The sequence below is a fragment of the Porites lutea genome, chromosome 12 (assembly GCF_958299795.1).
Source record: "Porites lutea chromosome 12, jaPorLute2.1, whole genome shotgun sequence".
Taxonomy (NCBI): domain Eukaryota; kingdom Metazoa; phylum Cnidaria; class Anthozoa; order Scleractinia; family Poritidae; genus Porites; species Porites lutea.
The window spans coordinates 8,824,055-8,852,047 of NC_133212.1; the positions used below are offsets into that span (position 1 = coordinate 8,824,055).

At 39.6% G+C, this 27,993-nt stretch overlaps 3 protein-coding genes across 4 annotated transcripts; 1 reads left to right on the forward strand and 2 right to left on the reverse strand.

The window, feature by feature from the left end:
• Positions 1-595: 595 nt before the first annotated feature.
• Positions 596-8,455, reverse strand: LOC140921271 (actophorin-like). 2 transcript variants are annotated; one of them, XM_073371257.1, is made up of 5 exons: positions 8,287-8,455; positions 7,049-7,227; positions 6,780-6,817; positions 2,175-2,455; positions 596-1,051 (listed from the first exon to the last, which is right to left on the reverse strand). In XM_073371257.1, exons 3-5 carry the CDS (start codon positions 6,780-6,782, stop codon positions 889-891), a joined length of 447 nt encoding a protein of 148 aa, XP_073227358.1. In that variant the 5' UTR covers positions 6,783-6,817; positions 7,049-7,227; positions 8,287-8,455; the 3' UTR covers positions 596-888. The 2 variants fall into 2 exon arrangements, with proteins under 2 accessions (XP_073227358.1, XP_073227359.1); XM_073371258.1 differs by lacking the exons at positions 596-1,051; positions 2,175-2,455 and adding exons at positions 4,462-4,917; positions 6,068-6,348.
• Positions 7,478-27,978, forward strand: LOC140921269 (uncharacterized). Its single transcript, XM_073371255.1, has 13 exons — positions 7,478-7,793; positions 18,308-18,456; positions 18,958-19,126; positions 20,988-21,094; positions 21,307-21,377; positions 21,478-21,523; positions 22,095-22,280; positions 23,184-23,239; positions 23,977-24,142; positions 25,159-25,198; positions 25,753-25,804; positions 26,415-26,540; positions 27,154-27,978. Exons 3-13 carry the CDS (start codon positions 19,039-19,041, stop codon positions 27,233-27,235), a joined length of 1,020 nt encoding a protein of 339 aa, XP_073227356.1. The 5' UTR covers positions 7,478-7,793; positions 18,308-18,456; positions 18,958-19,038; the 3' UTR covers positions 27,236-27,978.
• Positions 12,071-16,039, reverse strand: LOC140921270 (uncharacterized). The gene is made up of 5 exons (XM_073371256.1): positions 15,882-16,039; positions 14,638-15,781; positions 14,367-14,406; positions 13,657-13,937; positions 12,071-12,519 (listed from the first exon to the last, which is right to left on the reverse strand). Exons 3-5 carry the CDS (start codon positions 14,367-14,369, stop codon positions 12,357-12,359), a joined length of 447 nt encoding a protein of 148 aa, XP_073227357.1. The 5' UTR covers positions 14,370-14,406; positions 14,638-15,781; positions 15,882-16,039; the 3' UTR covers positions 12,071-12,356.
• Positions 27,979-27,993: the final 15 nt, after the last annotated feature.

Below are 27,993 nucleotides of genomic sequence, written 5' to 3' on the forward strand. Positions count from 1 at the left end.
TCGAAGTTTAATCTTGTCTTGACACAAAATGGTGGCAAAGGCCGTAAAGACTTACTAGCTCGCTTTGGACTATCGCACCTTATTCTCAGAAAGTCACTGTTAATCATTCAGTGATTTTTCAGCTCAGAGGTCCTGAATGGTTCACTGGAGCATATACGCGAGAGTTCACAAGTCAAGAAATACTTACAACTAACCTGCAAGCAGTGGTTTCCCAGTCCGGACGCTACGCTACAAAGCGTTACTCTCCGTTCTTAGCGTAGCGTCCGAACTAGAGAAACCACTGCTCGCAGGGTGACAAAAAAACTGTTCAGTTTGTATTTACCTCAATTTTAGATGGTATGTTTGCGAAGAAACCGGTCGATTCGATACAGAGTCGTTTCAATTCGCCCCTGAAACATTGAAAGTACACAAGAATTTTGATCTTTTCAAGTATACTGAGTTTACGCGTGGACAAGAAAGCATTTGAGGTGAGTATTCTTCGTTCTTTAATTTAAGCCAAGCACGTGAAACTATTTACACCTCGACCAAGCGGTAAATATATATCGAAACGACCTGTCACTATTTGTGAAATGATTGTTTTCAAGACAACAAAATATGCCAGGAAGAAAAACACTGTTTACTACAAATTTACTTCCGAATACAAAGTTAAGGTGTCAAAACATTCGCTTCCTTCCAGGTATTTAAAGGTTTTAAATAATTCTATCTACAAAATGGCCTCCCACCATTGTTAAATTCAATAGGCGGTCAGAGATAACAGGTATAAAATGAAGTCAGATTGCATGCAGGTATCGATATTTCTTGTCATCTAAAACTTAAACGGCAGATTATACAAAAACAAAAAGGAAAAGTTGTAAAAAAGCTTGGGTGTCGTGTTCTGGTGCATGCTATCTAAGCGTTTCTAGTTTCCACTTCCTCTCTTAAAGTTGTGTAATCCAAGTCACCCCCATCGTTTGCTTGGAATTCCAGTGATAAACCAGTGAAGCACTTTTTGATGGTGTCTTTTGAAGATGCGTATATCATTTTGTCTCCAATCTTTGCATTTTCGTCACACCTGAAACAAAAGAGGGAGATAAGATGAGCCAGCCCAGTTAACCGGTTGGCTCGGCCGCGCTTGCCGAGATCTTGGTTCCTCGAAGGAAGATCTCAGCAAGTGGGTCAGCCGGTCTTCTCTTATAAACACAACAACGATTTTGTAAGGAAACAAGGCACGAGCCGAACCAGCCCGGTAAAGCAGGCCAGTCTAGCTAACCAAGCTGGCTCACGTCATATGAACAGTCTCTAAGTAGAAATGAGAACCAGGCAATAAAGGTGTACTTTATCATACAAACTAAACCTAAAGACCGTTTTTATTAGCCCGTTCAAGGCTCCGAGATAGTCAGGTCAGCAAAATTGAGGAAGCGCAAACACGAAAATAAACTGACGGGAGGAGACTGGGGAGAGGAAGGGCGGCGCCGACCATTTTTCCCAGATCGAGCGCTTATATTTTCGGGTGCCTTACACTTACGCATCATCCTTACTATCTGAGAGCCTGTAACCGGCCACTTTTTTTATTTAATAATCTCTTGATGATTGCACTTTGATTAATCATACATCAATTCAGGGAGCAAGGAAGGCGCCGTGGAGAGAGCACTCATTTTCCACCAAAGTGGCCCGGGTTCGACGCCGTTTGTAGCTAAATTGCAACGACGCGTGCCGAGTTTATGAAACGAGCTAAGGGTCTGTAAGAAGGCCGCGATAAAAGTAAGTTTCCAGCGGTTTTTCACCAGTACGAAGTCCCAAACAGCGTGATGTTGACTTCAACCAATCGAAATAAGGTATCATTAATTAAGGTACTAAATCATTACTTTTTACATCTCTCTGGTAGATGTGAATAACGAAGAAGACTATATACTCCACTCGCGCGCCTTTCGCGCTTCTCGAGCGTCCGGAATTCCCTTTCCATTTCTTTTCAAACGCCTGACACGTAGGCTACCGATATGTTTCACTTATAACTCCGCTTACGACTCAAATCAAGTCTTTGATTTTCACCAGGTTAATGATAGAAATAAAATGTTCTACAATTTTGACTCTGTCGAGCTACATGTATTAAAATCCAGCCTAAAATGTCTTGAAGCTGAAGGAAAATTTTATGCCCTATCACCAAATAATAAAAATACAAAGACAGTCTCACTCACCAAAAGATGAATGCCAACTTATTAACTTTCCTGCCATCCTTCTTCATAAATTGAAAATCATACAAAATATATCGTGGCTCATTGGTGAGTTGCTCCTTCATTCTATTAAACTGTGCTTCATCTTCTTCTTTTGTTTCTGTTTTGCATGGATCACCACACACGTCAGCAACAATTTTCTTCTTTCCTTCAATTTTAAAGAATGCAAACTTGTGTTTGCTTCTCATCTTCATGTCATTAAACAAACCGTTGATTTTAGCATCGACTTGGACCCCTGACATAGACTGTATCAAGAAAACATAAAAATAAATTAATAATCTAAAAAAAGACTTATTAAGGTATCAGACGTGCTTTAAAGGAGAACACAAAGTTTCGCTTAGACAGGAAACGTTGTAGATCTCCCTAATTTGGGCAGGAAGTCTTTACATCACTGAAAAATACACGTACACAAGAGAGGTCCAGCGAATAAATGAATCACTAATAAATTAGTATGGAGAAATAATCATATAAATAAATTATATATCGGTTTATTCTCGCTTGCTGCTCACATACAATGGAAGTTCTCCTTGCAACCACTCTCGTAAGCGACCAGCTCTGGCGATCCAGGCCAGCAACTGGACAGCGGGTAAACGTACTGCTCATGTGCACTGCTTTCAATCTTTCTGTATACATGGCGGCTTCGAGCTGCCTCGATTCATGCAGTACCTGGATTAAAGTTACCTCTGTAAAGCAAATCAGTCCTGAAATCTTGAGCTATAATGAAAATGAAGCCTGATCAGACCGTTTTCACCGAGAATAAAATCAATTTAATGGTGGTAATTAGAATTTCTCGAAGTCCCTCGGTTGTAGTGAAAGTCGAAGCGCAAAAAATGAGCTTGCGCTCTTCTGTCCTGTACCGTACTTCGCACTCTTCTTTGCTCTTCACTTATAAGAATTTTCGCGCTGCTCGCTGAGCTCCATCTGAATCCACGAACTGAAACCTAAAAACCACCTTAGGAGCAAGATACTGGTATGTAAACGCACAGACTCAATGTTGAGCCGTGTTCACACTAGTAATAGAACGACATAAGCACTACGACCTAACAAGTCGTTATGTCGTACTGTGATATAGCTGGAATTTTTTTTTGCTAACAGCGCGCGCTCTCATTGGTTACCTCGAGGTCACATGACTTCTAACAGTGAAACTGTTTCCAGCCAAAAATTTAAGCGGGCAGCATCACAAATTCTATGACGTCAGAGAGTAATGGCCAGAGGCTTTTCATGCGCCGATTTTGGTGTCAAGCCTTTATAGCCGTGGCGTAGGCCCGTGACCGACGAAACATCTGGCTGCAAACGCAGCAAGCAGGAAAACCTCTGATTCCCAAGGTACAAAATGGCCGATTCCAAGGATAAGTCTACTTGCAAAATGTCCTTCGAACGAAGAGGACTCCTCCCTTGGAGGTTACTAAATCGAGGAACGGGGAGTTGGAAATGAAAAAATGGGACCCTACAGTGTAGCCAGCCCTATAATACATACCCTTTCTCTGTTTTCATCCGATTTTCAATTATCGTTCCTCCTTGCTTGTTCCTCTTTCCCCTTTCCCCGAAGTAAAGAGACACACCTCTTCGGTGCCAAACCCCTTGAAGAAATTGCTTGGTTTTGGAACTATCCTTCTGCTCTAAATAAGGTTGGCAAACCTTCATTCCAGAACTCGAAACATCATCTCAGACCAAAACTGTCGAATTTTAATCTAGTCTTGACACAAAAATGGACTATCGCACCTTATTCTCAGAAAGTCACTATTAATCATTCAGTGATTTTTGAGCTCAGAGGTCTTGAAATGTCCTGAGTGGTTCACTGGAACATATCATACGCGAGAGTTCACAAGTCAAGAATACTTACAACTACCCTGCAAACAGTGGTTTCCCAGTCCGGAAGCTACGTTACAAAGCGTTACTCTCGCTTCGTAGCATAGCGTCTGAACTGGAGAAACCACTGCTCGCAGGGTAACAAAAAACCTGTTCAGTTTGTATTTACCTCAATTTTAGATGGTATGTTTGTGAGGAAACCGGTCGATTCGATACAGAGTCGTTTCAATTCGCCCCCGAAGCACTGAAATTACACAAAAATGAAGTTTTGATCTCTTCAAGTATACCGAGTTTACGCGTGGACAAGAAAGCATTTGAGGTGAGTATTCTTCGTTCTTTAAGCCAAGCATGTGAAACTATTTACACCTCGACCAAGCGGTAAATATGTATCGAAACGACCTGTTACTATTTGTGAAATGATTGTTTTCAAGACAACAAAATATGCCAGGAAGAAAAACACTGTTTACTACAAATTTACTTCCGAATACAAAGTTAAGGTGTCAAAACATTCGCTTCCTTCCAGGTATTTAAAGGTTTTAAATAATTCTATCTACAAAATGGCCTCCCACCATTGTTAAATTCAATAGGCGGTCAGAGATAACAGGTATAAAATGAAGTCAGATTGCATGCAGTTATTGATATTTCTTGTCATCTAAAACTTAAACGGCAGATTATACAAACACAAAAAGGAAAAGTTGTAAAAAAGCTTGAGTGTCGTGTTCTGATGTATGCTATCTAAGCGTTTCTAGTTTCCACTTCCTCACTTAAAGTTGTGTAATCCAAATCACCCTCATCGTTTGCTTGGAATTCCAGTGATAAACCAGTGAAGGACTTTTTGATGGTGTCTTTTGAAGATGCGTATATCATTTTGTCTCCAATCTTTGCATTTTCGTCACACCTGAAACAAAAGAGGGAGATAAGGTGAGCCAGCCGAGTTAACCGGTTGGCTCGACTGCGCTTGCCGAGATCTTGGTTCCTCCAAGGAAGATCTCAGCAAGTGCGCCAGCCGGTCTTCTCATGTAAACACAACACCGATTTTGTAAGGAAACAAGGAACGAGCCGAACCAGCCTGGTAAAGAAGGCCAGTCTTGCTAACCAAGCTGGCTCACCTCATGTGAACAGTCTCTAAGTAGAAATGAGAACCAGGCAATAAGGGTGTACTTTATCATACAAACTAAAACCTAAAGACCGTTTTTATTAGCCCGTTCAAGGCTCCGAGATAGTCGGGTCAGGGAAATGGAGAAAGCGCTAACACGAAAATATACTGAGGAGGAGAAATATACTGAGGAGACTGGAGAGTGGAAGGGCGGCACCGCCTTCTTTTCCCAGATCGCGTGCTTATATTTTCGCTGCCTTTAATACACTTCCCTACTATCTGAGAGCCTGGAATAGGCTACTTTTTTAATAAATTATCTCTTGATGAGTGCACGTTGATTAATAATACGTCGATTCAGGGAGCAAGGGAGGCGCCGTGGAGAGAGCATTCACCTTCCACCAAAGTGGCCTGAGTTCGACGCCGTTTATAGCTAAACTGAAGGAGGAAATTTGCAACGACGCGTGCCGAGTTTATGAAACGAGTTTAAGGATCTGTAAAAAAAGCCGCGATAAAAGTAAGTTTCAAGCGCTTTTATCACCAGTAAGAAGTCCCCAATAGCATGATGTTGACTTCAACCAATTGGATTAAGGTATCATTAATTAAAATCAAATAATTATTTTTGCATCTCTCTGGTCGATGTGAATAACGAAAAAGACCATATACTCCACTCGCGCGCCTTTCGCGCTTCTCGAGCGGCCGGAATTCCCTTCCCATTTTCTTTCAAACGCCTGACACGTAGGCCACCGATTCTGTTTTACTTATAACCCCGTACGACTCAAATAAAGTCTTTGATTTTCACCAGGTTAATGAAATAAAACGTCTTACAACTTTGACTCTTTCGAGCTGCATGCATTAAAATCCAGCTTAAAACACCTGTAAAATGTCTTGAAACTAAAGGAAAATTTTATGCCCGGTCACCAATTAATAAAAATACAGAGACAGTCTCACTCACCAAAAGATGAATGCCAGCTTATTAACTCGCCTGCCATCCTTCTTCATAAATCCAAAATCATACAAAATATATCGTGGCTCATTGCTGAGTTGTTCCTTCATTCTATTAAACTGTTCTTCATCTTCTTCTTTTGTTTCTGTTTTGCATGGATCACCACACACGTCAGCAACAATTTTCTTCTTTCCTTCAATTTTAAAGAATGCAAACTTGTGTTTGCTTCTCATCTTCATGTCATTAAACAGACCGTTGATTTTAGCATCGACTTGGACCCCTGACATAGGCTGTATCAAGAGAACACAAAAATAAGATTAATAATCTAAAAAACCTTTTTCAGGTATCAGAACTGCTATAAAGGAGAACACAGATTCCAAAAAATGAAGCTTTTTTGTTCAATAGAGAGAAAATGAAGGCCAAAGTTGGTATGTAGGAGAGCTATTTTTGAAATATTGATTATTACATTATGAGTTCCAATTAAGCAAGGGGAAGTACAGCAAAATTTTGCTTACATTCTGCTTCCTCAAATAAAAAAAAATTGCTTTGATTATTCCTAATCACTCTCATGGCTGAAAAGCCTGGCCGAGGGTGTGTTTAGTGTACAACGACCTCAATTTTTTACTAAAAATAACACTGCTATTCTGTCGGGCATTTTTAAAATAAAGAGGTAACAACGGCCACCTACAATTTTATCATAATACTGTCAGTAACTACTTACCATTGTGATTGTTGATAGTGACTTTAGTTTTCAAAGACCTTTAAAGCAAAATAGTTAAAAATTAGTTGCGGTCAACCAAATTAATCTGCATATAGATGTTTAAAATAAACTTTGTGGAGAAACGGTGTACATCGTTAGTACTTCATACTCAAAATCTTTAAAAAACTTAATCAACTGTAGCAACTTGATCAAGAACTTGAGCGTTCGTTCGGGATAAATGCATGGACTCCAAAAACTAACTTAAAACAAGTCTTAGTTTCACGCCTTACCGGTATCTTTCTTCTTGACAGCTAACTCTTCCAAATCTATAGCTTGATAACAACTTTGCTGCAGTTTCGTATATATATGTTCCCAATGTGATGTAACATTCTATATTTATAATTATCCAGTTGCTCTAGACTGTGGGTTTTCTTCGACATCATTTACTTCAAAGCGAGCTCAGTACATCCTTTTAAGGAAAAGACAGTTTGAAAAATAATGGAAATTACGCAATGATATGAATTTGCATAAAACTGAATTATTAACAGTTGATCCGCGTTTGTTTTATAGCATAGACATGGAACTAAAGATGCACTAAACTCCTGTCTAGCAGAAATAATAATCAATATTCCTTTTTTACCGAAGACAACCCGAAAAACTAATGAAAGAAAATGTTGAAATATACAGGCTTATACTGACTAGCAACTCGTTCATATAATTATAAACGTTTGAAGTACACGAGTAGATTGCCCGCATAAGGTGTATAATGTCCTTATATGGCGTATTAGACAAATTAGATTTTTTTAAATAATAATGACATTAGATAACGTTTTCTTGGTAACGTCATAGTCTACAAAATCGACATGCACTTTTTCACAGTGTTAAATCTGAGAAATTTAATACCTATATACTGGATACAATTCACGATATTGCTATGTCATGTTAGCAGTCGGTTTGCCTGATTAAATGTGTCAGTAGCTGCTATCTAGTATTCGAGGTTAAAGTACAAGATCCAGCTACATTTGAAGAATCAAAGTAAGTGAACTGCATGTCCAAACATTTTCCACAGCCTCGCACAATTTATTCCCGTAATTATAATATTAGACTATAAACATTCTGAAAAATGTTATGATCGCTGATTGTTTTAATAAAGGGAGTTTTATAGAGCTTTGCCTAATTTTCTACTTAAATGTTTATCCTATGGCTTGTAAAAATGATGTCATAGTTCTTATGCAACGTAAGAACAAGCTTTTAATAGATCCGATCTTCGAGACAGAACGTCGACCTGCATTGCGTGGGTTATTGTATGCTCCCATGCAATGATAAATTGCGTCCCACTGTGTACATTTCCAAAGTAGGAAACAAACGATATTGGCACCCGTATGTCACGTCATGCAAAAGGGAAGCTTGTCGCTTTCCACTTGTATGCTGACAAAATAAAAGCGTACATTAAAAATCATACAAAGATAAGGATACCCTGTATTCCGTTAAGAGGGATTCTACCAAAAACGTTGCGATTTTCACTTACGTGGAATCCAATTTTTGCGTTGTGTTATCATCGGACTGTAGTTTAAAAAAACCTTTATACACTTCATAAAGCACACTCTCTTGTTTCTGAAGTTTTGATTTTTAGTAATTTCATGGATTTTCCGAAGAACACTTTAAAAAGATGTATTGAATGTAAGTGAAGTTCGACTCTGTAGCCATAGCGTGACATTTTTGAAAGAAATTGCGTGATCGCGTGATTAACAGGAGCATAGGGCGAGGTAACTTTGATCGATGTTGCGAGACGGTTTTAAATAGAAGTGGACTATCGGGGCTTGCGCTTCTGTTCAAGAGAGGAATGGTGATTTTTATACCCTGTTCCCAAGCCAGAGAGGCTAAAGGGAACACATATGTGTTTACACTGTGTTTTCTTGGTATACTTCATCCTCGGAGACCCAGGGGCAGTGAGTCGGGCCGCCGGGAGAAAAGGCGCGACGAATTAAAGTTTTCAAGCACGAGCGGAAGAGCCTCTGGGTACCGACTCTCACCAGACCATTTCAAAACGGTCAAGCGAATAGTGGCTCCTGATTGGGCACAAAAAATGTTTTGCATTATTGTGCCCAATCGGCGAACAGCATCTCCTGAGTTCTTTTTGTGAGTTCGTACATCACGGCTATTGACTCGATCACGGCTTGTCTGGCTCATGCACCAAAGAAATGCACGCAGTCAGGAAACTTTCAGTTTCATATAAACTCTCCATTTCAAAATACTGTCTACCTGAAAACTAAAGACGCATTTCCGAAAATACAAGCTTGAGCTTACAACAGGTATTCACGCCTGCATCGATCACGTCTTCGTAAATATTAGGGAGTTTAACATGCCACAACAGCTGACAGCCATGAAAACGTCGCTTGAAAAGTGAATTCACATTTTTTTCAGTGTCTATCGTGATTATTCCAACTCGCTTACTTTGTCAAATGCAACGCACTCTTCTGGAGCTGAATTTCTATCAACCATATCCAAGTTCATAAAGAGAAAGAAAATTTCATTGCTTGTTTTCGTCCTTCACAAAACGTGAAACTAGACATTAGGGCCATTTATACAAGGAAAAATCAGACGGGTCTTACATAGGACGCGTCTTAAATAGGACGCGAACTGTACCATTTATACCATCATGTCTTATCTAATAAGACGCGTCTTAGCTAAGCCGCGTCTTATTTTAGACGAAATGTGCCGTTTATACGGAAAGTTCGCGTCTTATTTAAGACGTGTCTTATTTTTCCTCGTATAAATGGCCCTATTTTCACGTTGTAGTCGTGCAGTGACGGCAAAGAAATGTACAACAAAGGGTGAGTGCACGTGCAAAGTTGTTGTTTTGCCTTGTCAAGCTATTGCTTTTTTTGATCTCTTGTTGCCGCCGCATCTTAAACTTCCTATTATTTGCGACACACTATGATCCGTCAGAAACAGAATGTTGTCAGTGCAATTCGAATTTCTCCTGCTGATAACATCCGAAACGTTTTTCGACTCATCGGTAGTTCCTTTGTCTGGTTAGGAAAGCTTGGTGAACGAACCGGGCAACTGTGGCGAGATCATAGCCGTCGTGTACGAACTCACGAAAAAAACTTAGGAGAAACTGTTCGCCGATTGGGCACAATAATACAAAGCATTTTTTGTGCCCAATCAGGGGGCAGCATTCGCTTGACCGTTTGGAAATGGTCCGGTGAGAGTCGGTACCCAGGGGCTCTTCCGCCCGTGCTTGAAAATTTTCGTCGCGCCTTTTCTTCCGCCGGCCCGACTGACTGCCCCTGGGTGTCCGAGGATGTGTATACTTCTGCTGGTGTCTTAGATACTTTTCAAACGTGACCTAGCTACGCTTAGACAGGAAACGTGGTAGATCTCCCTAATTTGGGCAGGAAGTCTTTACATCACTGAAAAATACACGTACACAAGAGAGGTCCAGCGAATAAATAAATAAGTAATAAATTAGTGTGGAGAAATAATCATATCAATAAATTATATATCGGTTTATTCTCGCTTGCTGCAATGGAAGTTCTCCTTGCAACCACTCTCGTAAGCGACCAGCTCTGGCGATTCAGGCCAGCAACTGGACAGCGGGTAAACGTACCGCTCACGTGCACTGCTTTCAATCTTTCTGTATACATGGCGGCTTCGAGCTGCCTCGATTCATGTAATACCTGGATTAAAGTTACCTCTGTAAAGCAAGTCAGCCCTGAAATCTTGAGCTATAATTAAAATGAAGCCTGATCAGACCGTTTTCACCGAGAATAAAATCAATTTAATGGAGGTAATTAGAATTTCTCGAAGTCCTTCGGTTGCAGTGAAAGTCGCAACGCAAAAAATGAGCTTGCGCTCTTCTGTCCTGTACTGTATTTCGCACTCTTCTTTGCTCTTCACTTACAAAAACTTTCACGCTGCTCGCTGAGCTTCATCTGAATCCACGGACTGAAACCTAAAAACCACCTTAAGAGCCAGGTACTGGTATGTAAAAGCACAGACTCGAAGTTGAGCCGTGTTCACACCAGTAGTAGAACGACATAAGCACTACGACCTAACAAGTGGTTATGTCGCATTGTCATATAGCTGGAATTTTTTTGCCAACAGCGCGCGCTCTCATTGGTTACCTCGAGGTCACATGACTTGTAAAAGTGAAACTGTTTCCCGACAAAATCTTTTAGCGGGCAACATCGTGAAATCTATGACGTCAGAGAGTAATGGCCACCCTGGGTGCCAGGGGCTTTTCATGCGCGGTTTTTAGTGTCAAGCCTTTACAGCCGTGGCGTGGGCCCGTGACCGACGAAGCATTTCGCGGCAAACGCTGCACGCAGAAAAACCCTCAGATTCCCAAGGTACAAAATGGCCTCTTCCAAGCAAGAATAATTCTACTTGCAAAATGTCCTTCGAACGAAGAGGACTCCTCCCTTGGAGGTTACTTAACCATAGAACGGGGAGGTGGAAATGAAAAATGGGACCCTACAGTGTAGCCAGCCCTACAATACATACCCTTTCTCTGTTTTCATCCGATTTTCAATTATCGTTCCTCCTTGCTTGTTCCTCTTTCCCCTTTCCCCGAAGTAAAGAGACACACCTCTTCGGTGCCAAACCCCTTGAAGAAATTGTTTGGTTTTGGAACTATCCTTCTGCTTTAAATAAGGTTGGCAAACCTTCATTCCAGAACTCAAACCATCATCTCAGACCAAACTTGTCGAATTTTAATCTTGTCTTGACACAAAAGTGGTGGCAAAGACCGTAAAGACTTACTAGCTCGCTTTGGACTATCGCACCTTATTCTCAGAAAGTCACTATTAATCATTCAGTGATTTTTGAGCTCAGAGGTCTTGAAATGTCCTGAATGGTTCACTGGAACATATCATACGCGAGAGTTCACAAGTCAAGAAATACTTACAACTAGCCTGCAACCTGTGGTTGACGCTACGCTATGAAGCGTTACTCTCCCTTCGTAGCGTAGCGTCCGAAGTGGAGAGACCACTGCTTGCAGGGTAACAAACAACCTGTTCAGTTTGTATTTACCTCAATTTTAGATGGTATGTTTGTATGTTTGTGAGGAAACCGGTCGATTTGATACAGAGTCGTTTCAAATCACCCCCGAAGCACTGAAATTACACAAAAATTTTGATCTCTTCACGTATACTGAGTTTGCGCGTGGACAAGAAAACATTTGAGGTAAGTATCCTTCGTTCTTTAAGTCAAGCACGTGAAGCCACTTACACCTCGACCAAGTCAACGTGTATCGAAACGACCTGTAACTATTTGTGAAATGATTGTTTTCAAGACAACAAAATATGCCAGGAAGAAAAACACTGTTTACTTCGAAATTTACTTCTCGCGAATACCAAGTTAAGGTGTCACAAGATTCACTTCTAGGTATTTAAAGGTTTTAAATAATTCTATCTACAAAATGGCCATCCACCATTGTTAAATTCAATAGGCGATCAGAGATAACAGGTATAAAATACAGTCAGATTGCATGCAGTTATTGATATTTCTTGTCATCTAAAACGTACACGGCAGATTATACAAAAAGGAAAAGTTGTAAAAAAATATTGAGTGGCGAGTTCTGATGTATGCTATCTAAGCGTTTCTAGTTTCCACTTCCTCTCTTAAAGTTGTGTAATCCAAATCACCCCCATCGTTTGCTTGGAATTCTAGTGATAAACCAGTAAAGGACTTTTTGATGGTGTCTTTTGAAGATGCGTATATCATTTTGTCTCCAATCTTTGCATTTTCGTCACACCTGAAACAAAAGAGGGAGATAAGATGAGCCAGCCCAGTTAACCGGTTGGCTCGGCCCGCTTGCCGAGATCTTGGTTCGTCGAAGGAAGATCTCAGCAAGTGGGTCAGCCGGTCTTCTCTTATAAACACAACAACGATTTTGTAAGGAAACAAGGCACGAGCCGAACCAGCCCAGTAAAGCAGGCCAGTCTTGCTAACCAAGCTGGCTCACCTCATATGAACAGTCTCTAAGTAGAAATGAGAACCAGGCAATAAAGGTGTACTTTATCATACAAACTAAACCTAAAGACCGTTTTTATTAGCCCGTTCAAGGCTCCGAGATAGTCGGGTCGGCAAAATTGAGAAAGCGCAAACACGAAAATAAACTGACAAGAGGAGACTGGGGAGAGGAAGGGCGGCGCCGACCATTTTTCCCAGATCGAGCGCTTATATTTTCGCGTGCCTTACACTTACGCATCATCCTTACTATCTGAGAGCCTGTAACCGGCCACTTTTTTTATTTAATAATCTCTTAATGATTGCACTTTGATTAATAATACATCAATTCAGGGAGCAAGGAAGGCGCCGTGGAGAGAGCACTCATTTTCCACCAAAGTGGCCCGGGTTTGACGCCGTTTGTAGCTAAACTGAAGGAGGAAATTTACAAGGACGCGTGCCGAGTTTATGAAACGAGTTTGAGGATCTGTAAAAAAAGCCGCGATAAAAGTAAGTTTCAAGCGGTTTTATGACCGGTAAGAAGTCCCCAATGGCATGATGTTGACTTCAACCAATTGGATTAAGGTATCATTAATTAAGGTATCAAATAATTATTTTTACATCCCTCTGGTAGATGTGAAAAACGAAAAAGACCATACACTTCACTCGCGCGCCTTTCGCGCTTCTCGAGCGGCCGGAATTCCCTTCCCATTTTCTTTCAAACGCCTGACACGCAGGCTACCGATTCTGTTGCACTTATAATTCCGCTTACGACTCAAATCAAGTCTTTGATTTTCACCAGGTTAATGAAATAAAATGTTCTTACAACTTTGACTCTGTCGAGCTACATGCATTAAAATCCAGCCTAAAATGTCTTGAAACTAAAGGAAAATTTTATGCCCTGTCACCAATTAATAAAAAATACAAAGACAGCCTTACTCACCAAAAGATGAATGCCAACTTATTAACTTTCCTGCCATCCTTCTTCATAAATCCAAAATCATACAAAATATATCGTGGCTCATTGGTGAGTTGCTCCTTCATTCTATTAAACTGTGCTTCATCTTCTTCTTTTGTTTCTGTTTTGCATGGATCACCACACACGTCAGCAACAATTTTCTTCTTTCCTTCAATTTTAAAGAATGCAAACTTGTGTTTGCTTCTCATCTTCATGTCATTAAACAAACCGTTGATTTTAGCATCGACTTGGACCCCTGACATAGACTGTATCAAGAGAGCATAAAAATAAAATTAATAATCCAAAAAACCTTTTAAGGTATCAGAACTGCTATAAAGGAGAACACAGATTCCAAAAATAAAGCGTTTTTGTTCAATAGAGAGAAAATGAAGGCCAAAGTTGGTATCTAGGAGAGCTATTTTTGAAATATAAGTTCAGTTGCATTATGAGTTTCAAGTAACCAAGCCGAAGATTACAGCAAAATTTGCTCACACTCTGCTTCCTCAAATAAAGAACAATTGCTTTGATCATTCCTAATCACTTCCATGGATGATAAAAGCCTGGCCGAGGGTGTGTTTAGTGTACAACGACCTCAATTTTTGACTAAACTAACACTGCTATTCTGTCGGGCATATTAAAAATTAAGAGTTAACAACGGCCACCTACAATTTTATTATAATACTGTAACTACTTACCATTTTGATATGTTGATTGTGACTTTAGTTTTCAAAAGACCTTGAAAGCAAAATAGTTAAAAATTAGTTGCGGTCAACCAAATTAATCTGCATATAGATGTTTAAAACAAACTTTGTGGAGAAAACGAGTACATCGATAGCACTACATAGTGAAAAATCTTTAAATACTTAATCAATTGTAGCAACTTGATCAAGAACTTGAGCGTTTGTTCGGGATAAATGTATGGACTCCAAAGACTAACTTAAAACAAGTCTTAGTTTCGCGCCTTACCGGTATCTTTCTTCTTGACAGCTAACTCTTCCAAATCTATAGCTTGATAACAACTTTGCTGCAGTTTCGTATATATATGTTCCCAGTGTGATGTAACATTCTATATTTATAATTATCCAGTTACTTTAGACTGAGGTTTTCTTCGACATCATTTACTTCCAAGCGAGCTCAGTACATCCTTTTAAGGAAAAGCCGCGGCAGTTTGAAACATGATGGCAATTGCGCAATGATGAATTTGCATAAAACTGAATTATTAACAGTTGATTTGCGTTTGTTTTATATCGATTTTATAGGCTAAATATGGAAGAAAACATACACAAAACTCCTATCTAGCAGAAATAATAATCAATATACATTGTTTTACTGATGACAACCCGAAAAACTAATGAACGAAAATGTTACAATTTATAGGCTCATACTGACCTGCAACTTCATATATAATTTAATCATATTATAAGGTTTAAACGACACGAGTAGATTGCGCGCATAAGGTGCATTAATTATGTCCTTATATGGCGTATTTTACAACTTAGTTTTTTTAGATATAATTATGACATGAGATAACGTTATCTCAGTAACGTCATAGTCCATAAAATCGACATGCACTTTTTGTTAAATCTGAGAAACTTAATACCTATGTACTACTGGATGTAATTCACCATATTGCTATGTCATGTTAGCAGTCGGTTTGCCTGATTAAATGTGTCAGTAGTTGCTAACTAGTACTCGAGTGTTAAAGTACGAGATCCAGCTACATTGGAAGAATCAAAGTAAGTGAACCGTCCAAACAGTTTCCACAGCCTGGCACGGTTTTATTCCTGTAATTATTTTATTGGGCTATAAACATTCTGAAAAATGTTATGATCGCCGATTGTTTTAGTATAAAAGTGAGTTTTAAAGAGCTTTGCCTAATTTTCTACTTAAATGTTTATCCTATGGCTTGTAAAAATAATGTCATAGTTCTTATGCAACGTAAGAGCAGCGTTAATAGATCCAATCTTCGAGACAAAACGTCGACCTGCATTGCGTGGGTTATTGTATGCTTACGTCCCACTGTGTACATTACCAAAGTAGGAAACAAACGATATTGGCACCCGTATGTCACGTCATGCAAAAGGGAAGCTTGTCGCTTTCCACTTGTATGCTGACAAAATAAAAACATACATTAAAAATCATACAAAGATAAGGAAACCCTGTCTTCCGTTACGAGGGATTCTACGAAAAACGTTGCGATTTTCACTTACGTGGAATCCAATTTTTGCGTTGTGTCATCATCGTACTGTAGTCTGTGAAGAAAAAAACCTTTATACACTTCATAAAGCACACTCTCTTGTTTCTGAAGTTTTGATTTTTAGTAATTTCATGGATTTTCTGAAGAACACTTTAAAAAAATGTATTTAATGTAGGTGAAGCTCGACTCTGCAGCTATAGCGTGACATCTTTGAAAGAAATTGCGTGGTCGCGTGATCCTGCGCTGAGCACGGGGCGAGGTAACTTTGATCGATGACGCGAGACGGTTTTAAAATAGAAGTGGACTATCGGGGCTTACGCTTCTGTTCAAGAGAGAAATGGTGATTTTTATACCCTGTTCCCAAATCAGAGAGGCTAAAGGGAACAAATATGTGTTTACACTGTGTTTTCTTGGTATACTTCTGCTGATGTCTTCTTAGATACTTTTCAAACGTGACCTAGCTACGCTTAGACAGGATTGGGCAGGAAGTCTTTACATCACTGAAAAATACACGTACACAAGAGAGGTCCAAGCGAAAAAATAAATAAGTAATAAATTAGTATGAATAAATAATCAATCGGTTTCTTCTCCCTTGCTGCTCAGCAACGAGGTCAAGGCTCACATCCGCAATAGAAGTTCTCCTTGCAACCACTCTCGTAAGCGACCAGCTCTAGTTACGACCACCTTTTTGAAACCCCGCTTGACCTGTGACTTTTCCTTTGTTTTTAAGCTCTCATAAGCGACCACTCAGAGTCCTATTCGTATAAATCAACACTTTGGTGAAACTGCACACTTCGCTAATGGTTCGTTGATAAAGATCTTGGGAGTTATTTTGGTCTAAAAAACTGGACGTTAAGTTTAGCCGTGTCTATATCAGATGTAAAGACACTCATTAAACATTAATTTCCTTTGCTTTTTTTCTTTATGACTTATCAACGAACTCTCGTAAGCGACCAGCTCTACTAATGACCACTTTTTCGAATTTCTGAGGTGGACGCTTACGAGAGCGTCAACTGTATGAAGATTTCAGACCTATTAATGGCGCTCGCTAGCTGTTCAACTTTTCCCAAGACCTTCTGTATAATTTCAATCGATTAATTTCAGTATTTTCATGGCTTAATCGGGCTTACTTCATTTGCTCGCTTTATTCTACCGCGTGACATGACGCCGGCTTTCCTCGATTGCCTCATTGTTGGTAGCATTTTTTAAAGGGGCCATGTCATGCTATTTATACTACCGTAAATCGTCTATTAAGCGCCCCCCTTTCAAATAAGCCCCATCCCTCTAATCAGTCTAACCCCCCTCCTTCTCAGGGGAAGAAAGTTAATAAGCCTTCTTTCTCTATTAAGCCCTCCCCCCTCTCCCCTCCCCTAATTATTCTTCACTAAAAAATGAGAGACTGTATTATCAATCACGACTGTAAAACTTCGTGTGGACTGATCTGGGATTTGATTTTTTTCCTCGGCTGCATAACCTCCAACCTTCTTGTTCTTGAGCTTCCCCACTTTCATGCACTTTGTTTTCTAGTTTTTTTTATGGAGCACTGATACCGTCGTCTTTCCTAAATTAAATAAGGCCCCCCCTCTCAAATAAGCCCCCCGTCTCAAATGGGCTTGAAATAATTAAGCCCCCCCCCCGCCCCCGGGGGACTTAATAAAGGACTTACGGTATATTTTCACAAAGCTAAAACGTGTCTTTGCATCGATCAATTAAATTCCGAAAATAGTGGCTCAGTTTTGTTTTTAAGACTATGTTTTGTCTGTCTCTACGGACGAATGGGCAAAGATGGATATGAATTGACGCTTGAAACAATTGGGCCAATATCTTCAAGTTTTAAAGCTATGCCTGCATCGGAGCCCGCTAAAATCACCAAAAATGTTATTACGGTTAATGGTGCTCCCTGATAAAATTTGTTTTATATCTTCTTCATAACTCTAATGGAGTTTTTTTGTGTTGGGGTTTAATTTAGGCAGTTTAGCTCAGAATTAACACAAAACTGCAAAATATCCTGGTGACTGCTCCTTAAGGGTAGACACTTCAAGATTAAATTCATGAACTTGCCTTCTTAACAGCATCGTTTTCTTTTTTCAGCTGATTAGTTGTCATCGCTATCAAATGTACGAGTTTCTCGTTTACAAACTCGTATACAATTTTAAACGTCCGGCGGAACAGTTCTGGAAAATAAACCAGTGAGCCGTAGCGGAAGTTGATTGAGTACACAACAATTCATACTAGTTTGAAAAACGTCCAGAAACGTGACTTGTCAATCAGCTCAATGTTTTCTTTTGCCTCCATGTGGTCTGTTCTAGGCGTTCAGAAGGTACGATTAGGGCAAAACGAGGAGACTATGAGAAAGTTAAGGAAAGAGTTTTCAATCTGTCTTTAGCCCTACCTCTCTCTATCTGCACGCCTTAGGTAGCTAACGTTTATTTTGTTCAGTTTAAGCTCAAAACTCAGAATCATATGTGCATAGCCTGTGGGAAATCCATTAGGGGGCGACGTGACCACGCATTGGTTATTAAATGATCACTGAATTTTCCAGAGTCTGATCAAAACCTCATCACATCACAAGAGAGCACAGAATAGAGGTAAATAAACTTTATTTCTCTGGTCCTGCTTACGATGTATCCAAAAATTTTGGGATCAAGTAAAACAGATGTAAAATTTAGTATTTAAAATTTAGTATTTTTAGTAAACGCCTAAAATAACCGACTCTTGGCGGTAGCGGACAAGTTGATTGAGTAAAAAACAAAGAATGGTTATTTTTGAAAATACTCCCAGAAACGTGACTTGTAAATCAGCTCATTCCTTTCTTCTCCGTCCATGTGGCTTGTTCCAGGCGCTCAGAAGTAGATATGGACGGTAAAAATAGGAACAAACGTGGAAAATATGGAAGAAAATGGAGAGCCGCTGCTCTCTATATGAACGCCTTAGTTAGCTGACATTCATTCTGCAATTAAGCTGAAAGCTTAGAATCGTGTTAGTAAAGTTGACGATAAGGGGCTTAGCCTGCGGGCAACCTATTTGGTGAGAGGGGGCGTGACATAGCATTGATTATTAAATAATCACTAATTTAAAACTGTTTCCAGAATCCGCGAAGGCACAGTTGAACTGAGGTGTAAGATTGGGGTAGCCAAGGAACAAGGACCGGAGTCAAAACTTTCTCCGCGATGTCTGGGACTATAGCTACTACCTGTGCTTTTGAAATGGAAAAACTTTACATCGGCTCTGGTAAAAAAATAAAGGAGAGACGATCAGGTAGGAATGTCATGTTTCTGATCTTATTCTTTTCATAGGCTTTGTTTGCGAGTGTGAGAAAAGTTTTATGACTACCTTGTACAGCTTACCACAAAAACTTCTGGCCTCGAATAGGATTTGACAGACAGAGTCATAATTAGTTATAATCACCTTATACGGAATAGTAAACAGAACAAGAAAAAAATACTGCCGATTGGTTATATTTCATTATAATGGTTACACATTTCACGAAACTTTATCTGCAAACTACAGACTCAAAATCGATTTTGCAAGTAGCGAAGCACCGGCGTGATTTTTCTCACCTCTACTCCAGACCATCCACTGACCGCTTGCGCGCCTGTTCTTACCCTAAACAAATATACGGGTTGTTTTGCAGTCTACTGCATTGTAGGCTCAATAAACAACACCACAGGAACGTACTGACCTAGGGACTAAAAAATTAGAATTGTATATTTTTCTAGCTCAAGTATTTTAAGGCATGGCTTTTCCTTTGATCCTACACCCTATATTTGTTCTGATAAATGTGATGAAATTTTAAGTTCTGACTTCCTCCAACGATATCATGCGTAGAAGAAATAATTTGACGCCTTTAATTTCCTTGCGGGTTTACTTTGATCACGTACCTGATGGTGCCTTAATTAATGCGGAATGTAAATTAAAGTGTACCCAAGGATGATTTATGTTCAGATGTTGATATTATACCCATCATTTGCTCATCCCGGCGGCCCACTTAAGAAAAATCATGATCAGGTCATGCGTTCGAACATATTTGCAAATTTGTGCAAATTATGCTGTGTGTCATGTTTTTAACATGCTTGAGAGCATGCGATGCAGGCCCCGGTTGTTACTGCAAAGCGCGAAAACAGACGAAGTCGAGCGTGAAGCTCGAGAGACGAGTGCGAATCGCGAGATGACGGAAAGGGTCAAGTTTAAGGCAAACGGCAAACGCAAACGTGAATTTCTACCACGTGACCAATTTTCTCTTAACTTGTGCTTTACTGCTCATTACTTCTACCCCCAAATAAGTAGCTTCACGTTAGTTTTGTCTGTAACAATTGTTTTGGACTGTTTTTAGCTGTACTTTTTGTGTTTTGAGAAATTCTCAACTTGAATCTGACGTTTGCCGTAAACGTCACTCTAAATCTCTGAAATCTCTCTCTTACTCTCGCCAATAAATGACGTATGTTATGTGTGCTACAATTTTTCGTAATAAGACTTTAACGGTGTTTTGGCAATGTCGTCGCACTTTCTGGAAAGAGATTTGGTAGAAAACATCTGCGCGTAGATTATCGCCAAAAATACTGGAAGTTCTTTCATCCACGTTTGACTGTATCCACACGAACTCCACCATTCTCATCTTGGTTATAATTTCTTAATGGTTCACGCTTTTTATGTGACGACGTTCTTTCTTTCTTATTTATTTTACAATCTAATTTATACAAATATAGATCGTAAATCAAACGTCGCTCTCAGAGAACCCTGGTAAAGAGGCGGTTGACATCTCTCTCTTCCCATTGTGATGTCAAATTGTGATGTCATATTTGTAACGGTTCGCGCGCCTGGGTTTGTTAAGACTGCTACCAATGTTAAACATCTTAATATTTCGCTGTGCTTTACCTCATGAGAAGAGAAGATAAACCAATCGCAATTAAGGTACTTGTAAAAAGTGTATTGCAAAGTATCCCTTGTGGCCACTGCCGCTGACAAGTAACCAGACAGCGGAGAGAAGCGACAACCAAATTCAGTGCGTCTGTTTTCGTAGGCTGCCTTGGACATAGATCTCAGTAAGGACACTTAGAATGAAAAAACGCGGAGGATAAGGTTTATACTTCTTGGTTAATTCTTTATCTTTCTTCTTTAGTCAAGATGCCTATCATAATGGCAGGAGAAAACCAAGAAGTTCCTTTATCCGACATATATATGGCCAAAATGAGAATAGAAAAGGATTTTAAGGCTACACCTTGTACGGCAAGTATTTTTACTTTTTACCATTATTCTTCCTTGTTTTTACTTAGCTTTGTACAGCCACGTCCTGTAAGGGCGTATCAATGGGAGTTGTCAAGATCCCCCGGGTTACCATAAAATCCCCTCATTAATTAAGGTCGAATATCTGTATAAGAACCTTCTCTGTAGTTACTTCGCCATAAAAACTGTAACTGTCTGCTTTTTTTTTCAAACAGAAAACCTCCTTTGGTAATGATTTTGGACTTGAAGTTGCCTTAAAAGAGGAAAACCTCTCACCAACTGGAAGGTATTTTGCTCGGTTCCTGACTTCACTTCATGCTGTAACTAATCTACACCGAGGCATCGTCTCACCGTTTATCACATCTTCTCTCTCTTTCTATTCTCAGTTACTACGACAGAGCAGTGCTAAATTCTCTCTTGGTTTTACCAGAGGTAGGATGCCTATATCCTTTCTCATACTATAAATTTACGATTTTTTGAGTTCATTCAGCTGGACAGGTATATTTTGCTTGTTGAATTTTCCTTTCATGGATAGCGCAACACGTTTTAAAGAGAGTGGGCTTCAATCCTCTTCTCCCCTACCCTTCCCTCCCCTCCCCTCTCCTCTCCTCTAAAAAAACGTTAACTTTGTTCGGTAGAAAGAAAATTAAAAGCAATTCTTGCAGAAAGCAAGGCTGCTTAAGCCCCCCACCCTCCCCCCACACTTCGGTCTCCCCCTCCCTGTGCATAATTTGTAAGTTAGACTGCGAGCAGTTCCGCCTTTTTTCTTCAGATGTAGTAATGCAAGAAACGAGGGTGTCTTTTAATTTTATCACTCCCGTGGTCATTTTTGTGTCTCGCCCGTTTTTCTCGACGGACTAAGAAGAAAGAGAGATTGCTTGTAGTCTACAGAAAGTTGAATGTTTTTACTAGTGATTTGAAACTATGAGGAATTACTTTTTGTGAGAATAAACTGTATATAAAGAATACCGATTGTAATGAAAGGTACATTTTCGGCTGATAGGATCAACAAAGACGAGGTGTTATTACAGCTACAGAATGCAGACCCTTTATCCGAGCGTTGTTCCATTATGGACCAAAGCTCGGGGTACCTGTGACCATTGTGGTTCCAAACGGAAGTAAAATTCAAACTCAGATGTGCAGTCAGCCAGGAAGAGTTATCGTGAGTTGTGGCGCTGATATAAATGAGGTGAATAAATGTTTTTACTTGCCAATAAACTGACAAGAAATCAGCAATCTTTCCCTCTGTCCTCGATTCAGAGAGGTCGCTAAGCATTGAAGCGGTTTTATTGTTTTGTTTCGACAGCTCCTCTCGCACGAAAGAGACTCATCTGACTTATGCGACTGATGCGTAGGCTTTTATAGATTATGTTCGCAAAAGTAGCATAATTATGCTACGAGCAGTACTCGTATATTTCTAAAATTATGCCAATAATTATGCTAGTCTTTGTAAATTATGCTCATTTTTTCCCCTCGTCTCCCAAACAAAAGGGAAGAAGGACCTCCTGATAGCAGGTTAAATCGGGCCAAACAAAAACGTTGCACGATAAATAAATGACAATTTTAAGCTGCAAAACTAGCCAAAAGTGCAAATTATACTGGTAGTGCTTTTTTCGAAAAAAAGGTGACAATTATGCTTATGACGACGAGTTATGCCAAAAATTATGCTAGCATAATCTATCAAAGCCTACTGACTTATGCGAGGTGCATCCCTACCTGATACCAAACCCATGGAAGACACCAGCGGCAGTCACTACCAGAGATTGTTACGTCTCCAATAGTGTTTTTCTTCTTTCAATGGAGACTTTACTCTAATATTTCTCTAACATTTCTCTAGTATCCATTTCTATTTTTCGTTTTTCCTCTGTGACCCAGATATAGTGGTTGCAAATAAAAGGAATCTATTGAAAATGTCAACATGTTCGGTATGGAATGAATTTTTTCTCTTAGTTCTGTTCTTATGTATGCCATTACGAATTCCAAAATAGTGTCAGTTTTCAACGTGTATTGGTGAATGCGCGGGGATTTTTTAATCTGAGAATCATCTTCTATGGTCAACTCTCTTCAATTTTCTGTCTTTTTTCCATCTCAGGCAAAAAAGAACGCCAAAGAACTTGCCAAGGGAGTTAGACTGGAATATATAGAGAGGTAATGATTAGCTTGTAATTTAATGAAATTAATTTTCAGTGAAAGTGTTGTCTGAACAAACCTTTGCTATTAAAATACTCTTATTGCTGCCTTTTTGAAAGAAGGAGAAATCTAACTTTCAGAAAGCTCAGAAAAAAAAAAACACGGAAAAAACGGGGCTCAAGGTGAGAATCGAAACTGAATTTGTTTTGTCAATCTCGAGAACTCATTTTCCTGAGAAAACCTTTAAAATCTCCGGAAAAACAAAAATCACACGATCCCTGGGATTGAAGAAAGTTCTTCCATCCCACTATACTATCAATTTCAAGCATGATAAGCGCGAATAATCCATTCTATTTGCAATGCTTCATTATAAATGTTTATCAGCAGGAGACAAAATTGGGTAATGGCTCCGGAGACCCCTTTATATGTAACTTCAAATGAGCGCTACCGGCAAAGTCACCACCTCTCTCGCATCTCCTTCCGCGCACAGCTCTCGCAGTCGGGCATGACTTCATGATATCCCCAATTGGAAAGCTTTTTTAAAGGCTGCTTTCTGAGCAAAAGACACCGAGTAACTCTTCATGAAAAAAAAAACAAACTAACGGCACTTAGCTAGCCTGGCCTTGGGCCCGGGGTGGAGGGGCTTTGGGACATTGATTTTGACGGGCCACGGTTCAATCTGACATCACTGACGTGCTTTACACTACACATGAGCCAAATTCTTAAACTCGTTTCTTGCTACGGTTCTTTTACAGAGACCACAGCTCCTCCATGTTAGCAGGCTTATGTACCATGGGTTTTGAGATTTTAGAACAATATGGATCCAACGTTCAAGCTATCCTTGTCCCTGGAAGTGAGAAAAACCTTCTGAAAGCGTTAAAATGTTCTATAAAAAGCATATCTCCCCATGTGCAAATCATAGTAAGTCTGACTCTGCTTTTTTTTGTTTTCCTTGGGAGATTCTCAGATAAAAATGACGGGGATGCACGTCGTCTTCCTTTGGGGTGTTAATCGCAGTTTTGGTCTTATTTAGGGTATTCAGGACCGTGTGTGTTAATAACCTGAACACGAACCATGCCTGAGCCCAACAGAACACGTCAAATGAATCAAACAGAACAAAATAAATAAAGCAAGCAGAAAGACAGTTTACAGTAAGGATCTCAAAAGAGTGACCGTTTTTGATTTATTCACATTCTTCCATGCAGATTTAATCCAATCAGAAGCCAGCTAGAAAATGTCCTCGACTTCTGATTGGTTAATGTCTGCATGAAAGAATGCGAGTTAATTAAAGAAGGTCACACCTTTTTGGGCTCCTTGCTGTAATATTTACAGAAAAGAGAGTACAGCATTTCTGTTTGCTTGTTTCACCTTTTATTGCTAGGCTTTCCGTAGTGTTCTGGGGTGTTTAAATCGTCCTAATTTTCATACATGTGCGTCAAGTCATATCCATAAAAATAATGATAATGATAATTCCCCATGTTAGAAAAGAGTGCCGGAAACTGGGGCGAGTTAACTTTCGCAAAGGCTTCTGGAACTGTTACTATTTCGGTACCAGTTCCCTTCTCGTTTCTAAAGTGGCGAATGGTCAGCCTCGTTCCCAGTCGTCCTCGGCGATTTCGGATGTGACGTCACCTGTCAAGGTTGTCGGGAAAATTCGCCGAGGAAAATTCGCGCTCGGTTCCAAGCCTCTTCTAGTGACTCGGATAGCGCGAACTGGCCTGAGTGCGAGGCTGATGAATGATAACAAGAGCGAACGCCGTCATACTGTGTTGAAATATGTTTGTAAAGTAAAACCTGAACCACGCCTAGATTGGTCTCCTTTAAAATTAAGGACTCGAATTTATATGGGAGCCCCTCGGCCCCCGGTTGTTATAGTTAAAAACGCTCCGGCTCAACATCATCTCCCTCGTACATTCATAGATATTTTATATTACCAGGGAGTCCACATGCAGGACAAAGAGCATACAGAGAGTACGGGTAAGATGTGTATTGCTTCTTTTTATTCATAGTTACCATATTAAACCTTAAGCACATAAACACCTCAACTACCCATAAAAGGGCTAAGCCACGGTATTTAGCAAAATTAAAACGGTAAAAACTTCCACCCAATTCATGAAATCATAAAAATAAACGCTCAAGACATTAAAAGAAGGAATAAATAACAAGGCGAATTCAAAAGAAGGTACAGATGCACATATTTGAAGATTATATATTAAAACGGATTGAAGTTGAAAACTTTAGTAACAGTTTTTCAAGGTTCACTTTCGTTGTTTTTTAACGTTTAAGGCATATTTGGCAGAAGCTGTAATTTTGTCATTTACAGGTAAATTTCGTTGCTAGCATGAAGTTCCATAGCACATAAAGGACACGTATTGGCAAAATGAACAAGACAGCCGTGACACAGTCCCTTTAACCATGCCCCTGAATTTTTTGTGGTTTTACAAATTTCGTTGTTGTGCTCTATCCTGTACATATCTCACTATTTCGTATATTTGCTTCTTTTCTAAAAAAACTTTATTTTATGGCCTTAGATTCCAATTTCCTGGATATGATAAACGAATCAGATAGCGTGCTCCAGGTCAGGTAAGTTTTAAAAGCATTTAGAACATGAAATTGCTTCTTCTTGCTAAAAACAATGGTTGCCTGGATTATTTCTGGCCTTGAGGGCAGTAACACATGTTATTTCCTTGGGGCTTTGTTTGAGTTTTCTGAATTTCGGCTGGTCGACTCAAGGTGGATATTTCCACTGTAACGAAATTTTTACGTGCGTACGAGCGTAAATGAAATGTATGAAAGGTTGCGCGTAAACGTGAACCTCGCTCAAGTCATAGTTATTAGAGGAGACTGGTTATGAAAAGCGGCAAACATCAATGATAAAAACAACAGTGCTGCAGTTTATGTTGGAAGCACCCTGAAAGTGCACAATCCTTTGTTTTCTGTTGGCAAATTGTTACGGAACAAATTAATGCACTGTTTTTATGGGTCAATACAATCAAAATGATAGGAATTCTTTTGAATGTTGTGCACTTTCAGGTCCACAAAAACATATAACAAAGGAGTCTGACGGGTTTCATAACCATTCCACTCAATTAACTATGCTCAAGTTAACTTTTTCTGTTTTTTCCGTCCTATCATTCCCCGTTCGCGCTATGCTAAAAAGGTCTATTTAAGCTTTTCTCGTTTTCATCTCTAGCAATGAGGATGTTTCAAAAGCCGTTGGACGAGTCGTGGAAGAGAAAGGTTTTCTCACACTGTTAAGTGAAGAAGGAGTGATGGCGTTAGCTGCATTACTGTCTTCACCTCTCACTCAGTTAGAAAGGCATGTATAAACCCACAGTCACCGTGATAATTACTTGTACTTTTACCATGTATATCCCAGGTGTCCAGATTGCGGAGACGGCTGAAACTGGCTAACTAATTTTTTTGTAACACGATAGGCTCGTCACCAAAACAAATCTCGCTATCCGAGCGAGCGAATGGATGGAAGGCTAGGGATTGCTTACCGGGTGACGTCACGTCCTAACTCACTAAGGACGAGTGTTCGTCTTTAAATATCTCCCTAACCCCACAACTCACTGCTTTTTCCTTTCCACTTTTCTTTGTACTGTTCCCATTATCTGATCAGCACTGAAGCCCCGTCCAGACGTATCCGTTGTTGTTTTTTTGAATCGTTTTCACCAGAAGCCCAAATTGGAGGAGAAAATCTCCGTTTTAAACAAAAACGGATACGTGTAGACGAGGCCTGAATATCGTTACTCAGCCAAGCAGGATGCAGAATGCTGGTAAAACTGTTTGTTCATGGGTGCCTCAAAGATTTTTAAGATCCTTGAAGCTGTTGTCCAATTTCAGCCTAACAAGGGATGCTGTCTGTGTGCTCAAAATAAATACGTGTGAATTTTTTCATTGAGAAAGTCTTTTTTAATTTTCCATAGGGTGGTGGTGGTGTGTTCAGAGTGCCTTGTACCCAGTCTACTTCAAATAGAACAGGTCTTGAAGGCAGGCCTGGTTGCTTAACTGATGTCCAGATGACAACTGACAATGATGATCAATAACAATGCACTGTAGGAACTGGAGGATGCGGTGGAGGGGTAGGGGGTTATCAGTGATACAAGTACTAAAATGTAAGGCCGGTTTTTGAGAGCCTTAAAACTTGAAATTTGCACTTCATTTTGTCTTGAACATTTTTTGACAAATTTTGAGGGGTACAGTGTACATCTACAAGGTCTTGGCATACAGCAGAAGCATACCCGACACCCAAGTAGAAATTATGTGAGAAATAGCAAAAATAAAAATTTCTTATGTTTAGCTGGCTTAATCTTGGCTGATTTTCATGAAATCAAATTTGTATAAAATATACAGTCACATTTGCACATGTACAATTGTGCACGTAGTGTAAGCAGACGTGCAAACTTTGTTAAGTTATCAAGAAAAGTTGATATTTATTGCGGATAAAAGAAGTAACAAGTTGGAGTTACTCTGCAGATTTAGTCTGGTAACAAACTTACTCATGAAGTGAAGAGCCATCAAGAAAAAGAGGTTTTTCAAGGTTACATTAGTAATTTTCTAATTGGATTATATCCAAAAATGGACATTTCCTTGTGTAAAAAAATATAATTTTAATGTAATAATACCATTAATTATTCTTAGCTATGTCCAAGACAAATTTTGATAATTTGTAACTTGTAAAAAAATCAATCTTAACTCAATACCTGTTAGTTTAAAAAGTGTACAAAATACATATTATATTTGTGTCATTTGTTTCCACATGTTCA

What these genes read in the sequence shown, in the direction of transcription:
- LOC140921270 (XM_073371256.1), bottom strand. An exon ending in AAGTTGGCATTCATCTTTTG is followed by an intron (nt 12,520 to 13,656) that starts GTGAGTAAGGCT and finishes CTTTTGTTTCAG; the next exon opens with GTGTGACGAAAATGCAAAGA.
- LOC140921271 (XM_073371257.1), bottom strand. An exon ending in AAGTTGGCATTCATCTTTTG is followed by an intron (nt 1,052 to 2,174) that starts GTGAGTGAGACT and finishes CTTTTGTTTCAG; the next exon opens with GTGTGACGAAAATGCAAAGA.
- LOC140921269 (XM_073371255.1), top strand. Translation starts at nt 19,039, where the DNA reads ATGTCTGGGACTATAGCTACTACCTGTGCTTTTGAAATGGAAAAACTT. An exon ending in AATAAAGGAGAGACGATCAG is followed by an intron (nt 19,127 to 20,987) that starts GTAGGAATGTCA and finishes TTTCTTCTTTAG; the next exon opens with TCAAGATGCCTATCATAATG. An exon ending in CTCTCTTGGTTTTACCAGAG is followed by an intron (nt 21,524 to 22,094) that starts GTAGGATGCCTA and finishes TTCGGCTGATAG; the next exon opens with GATCAACAAAGACGAGGTGT.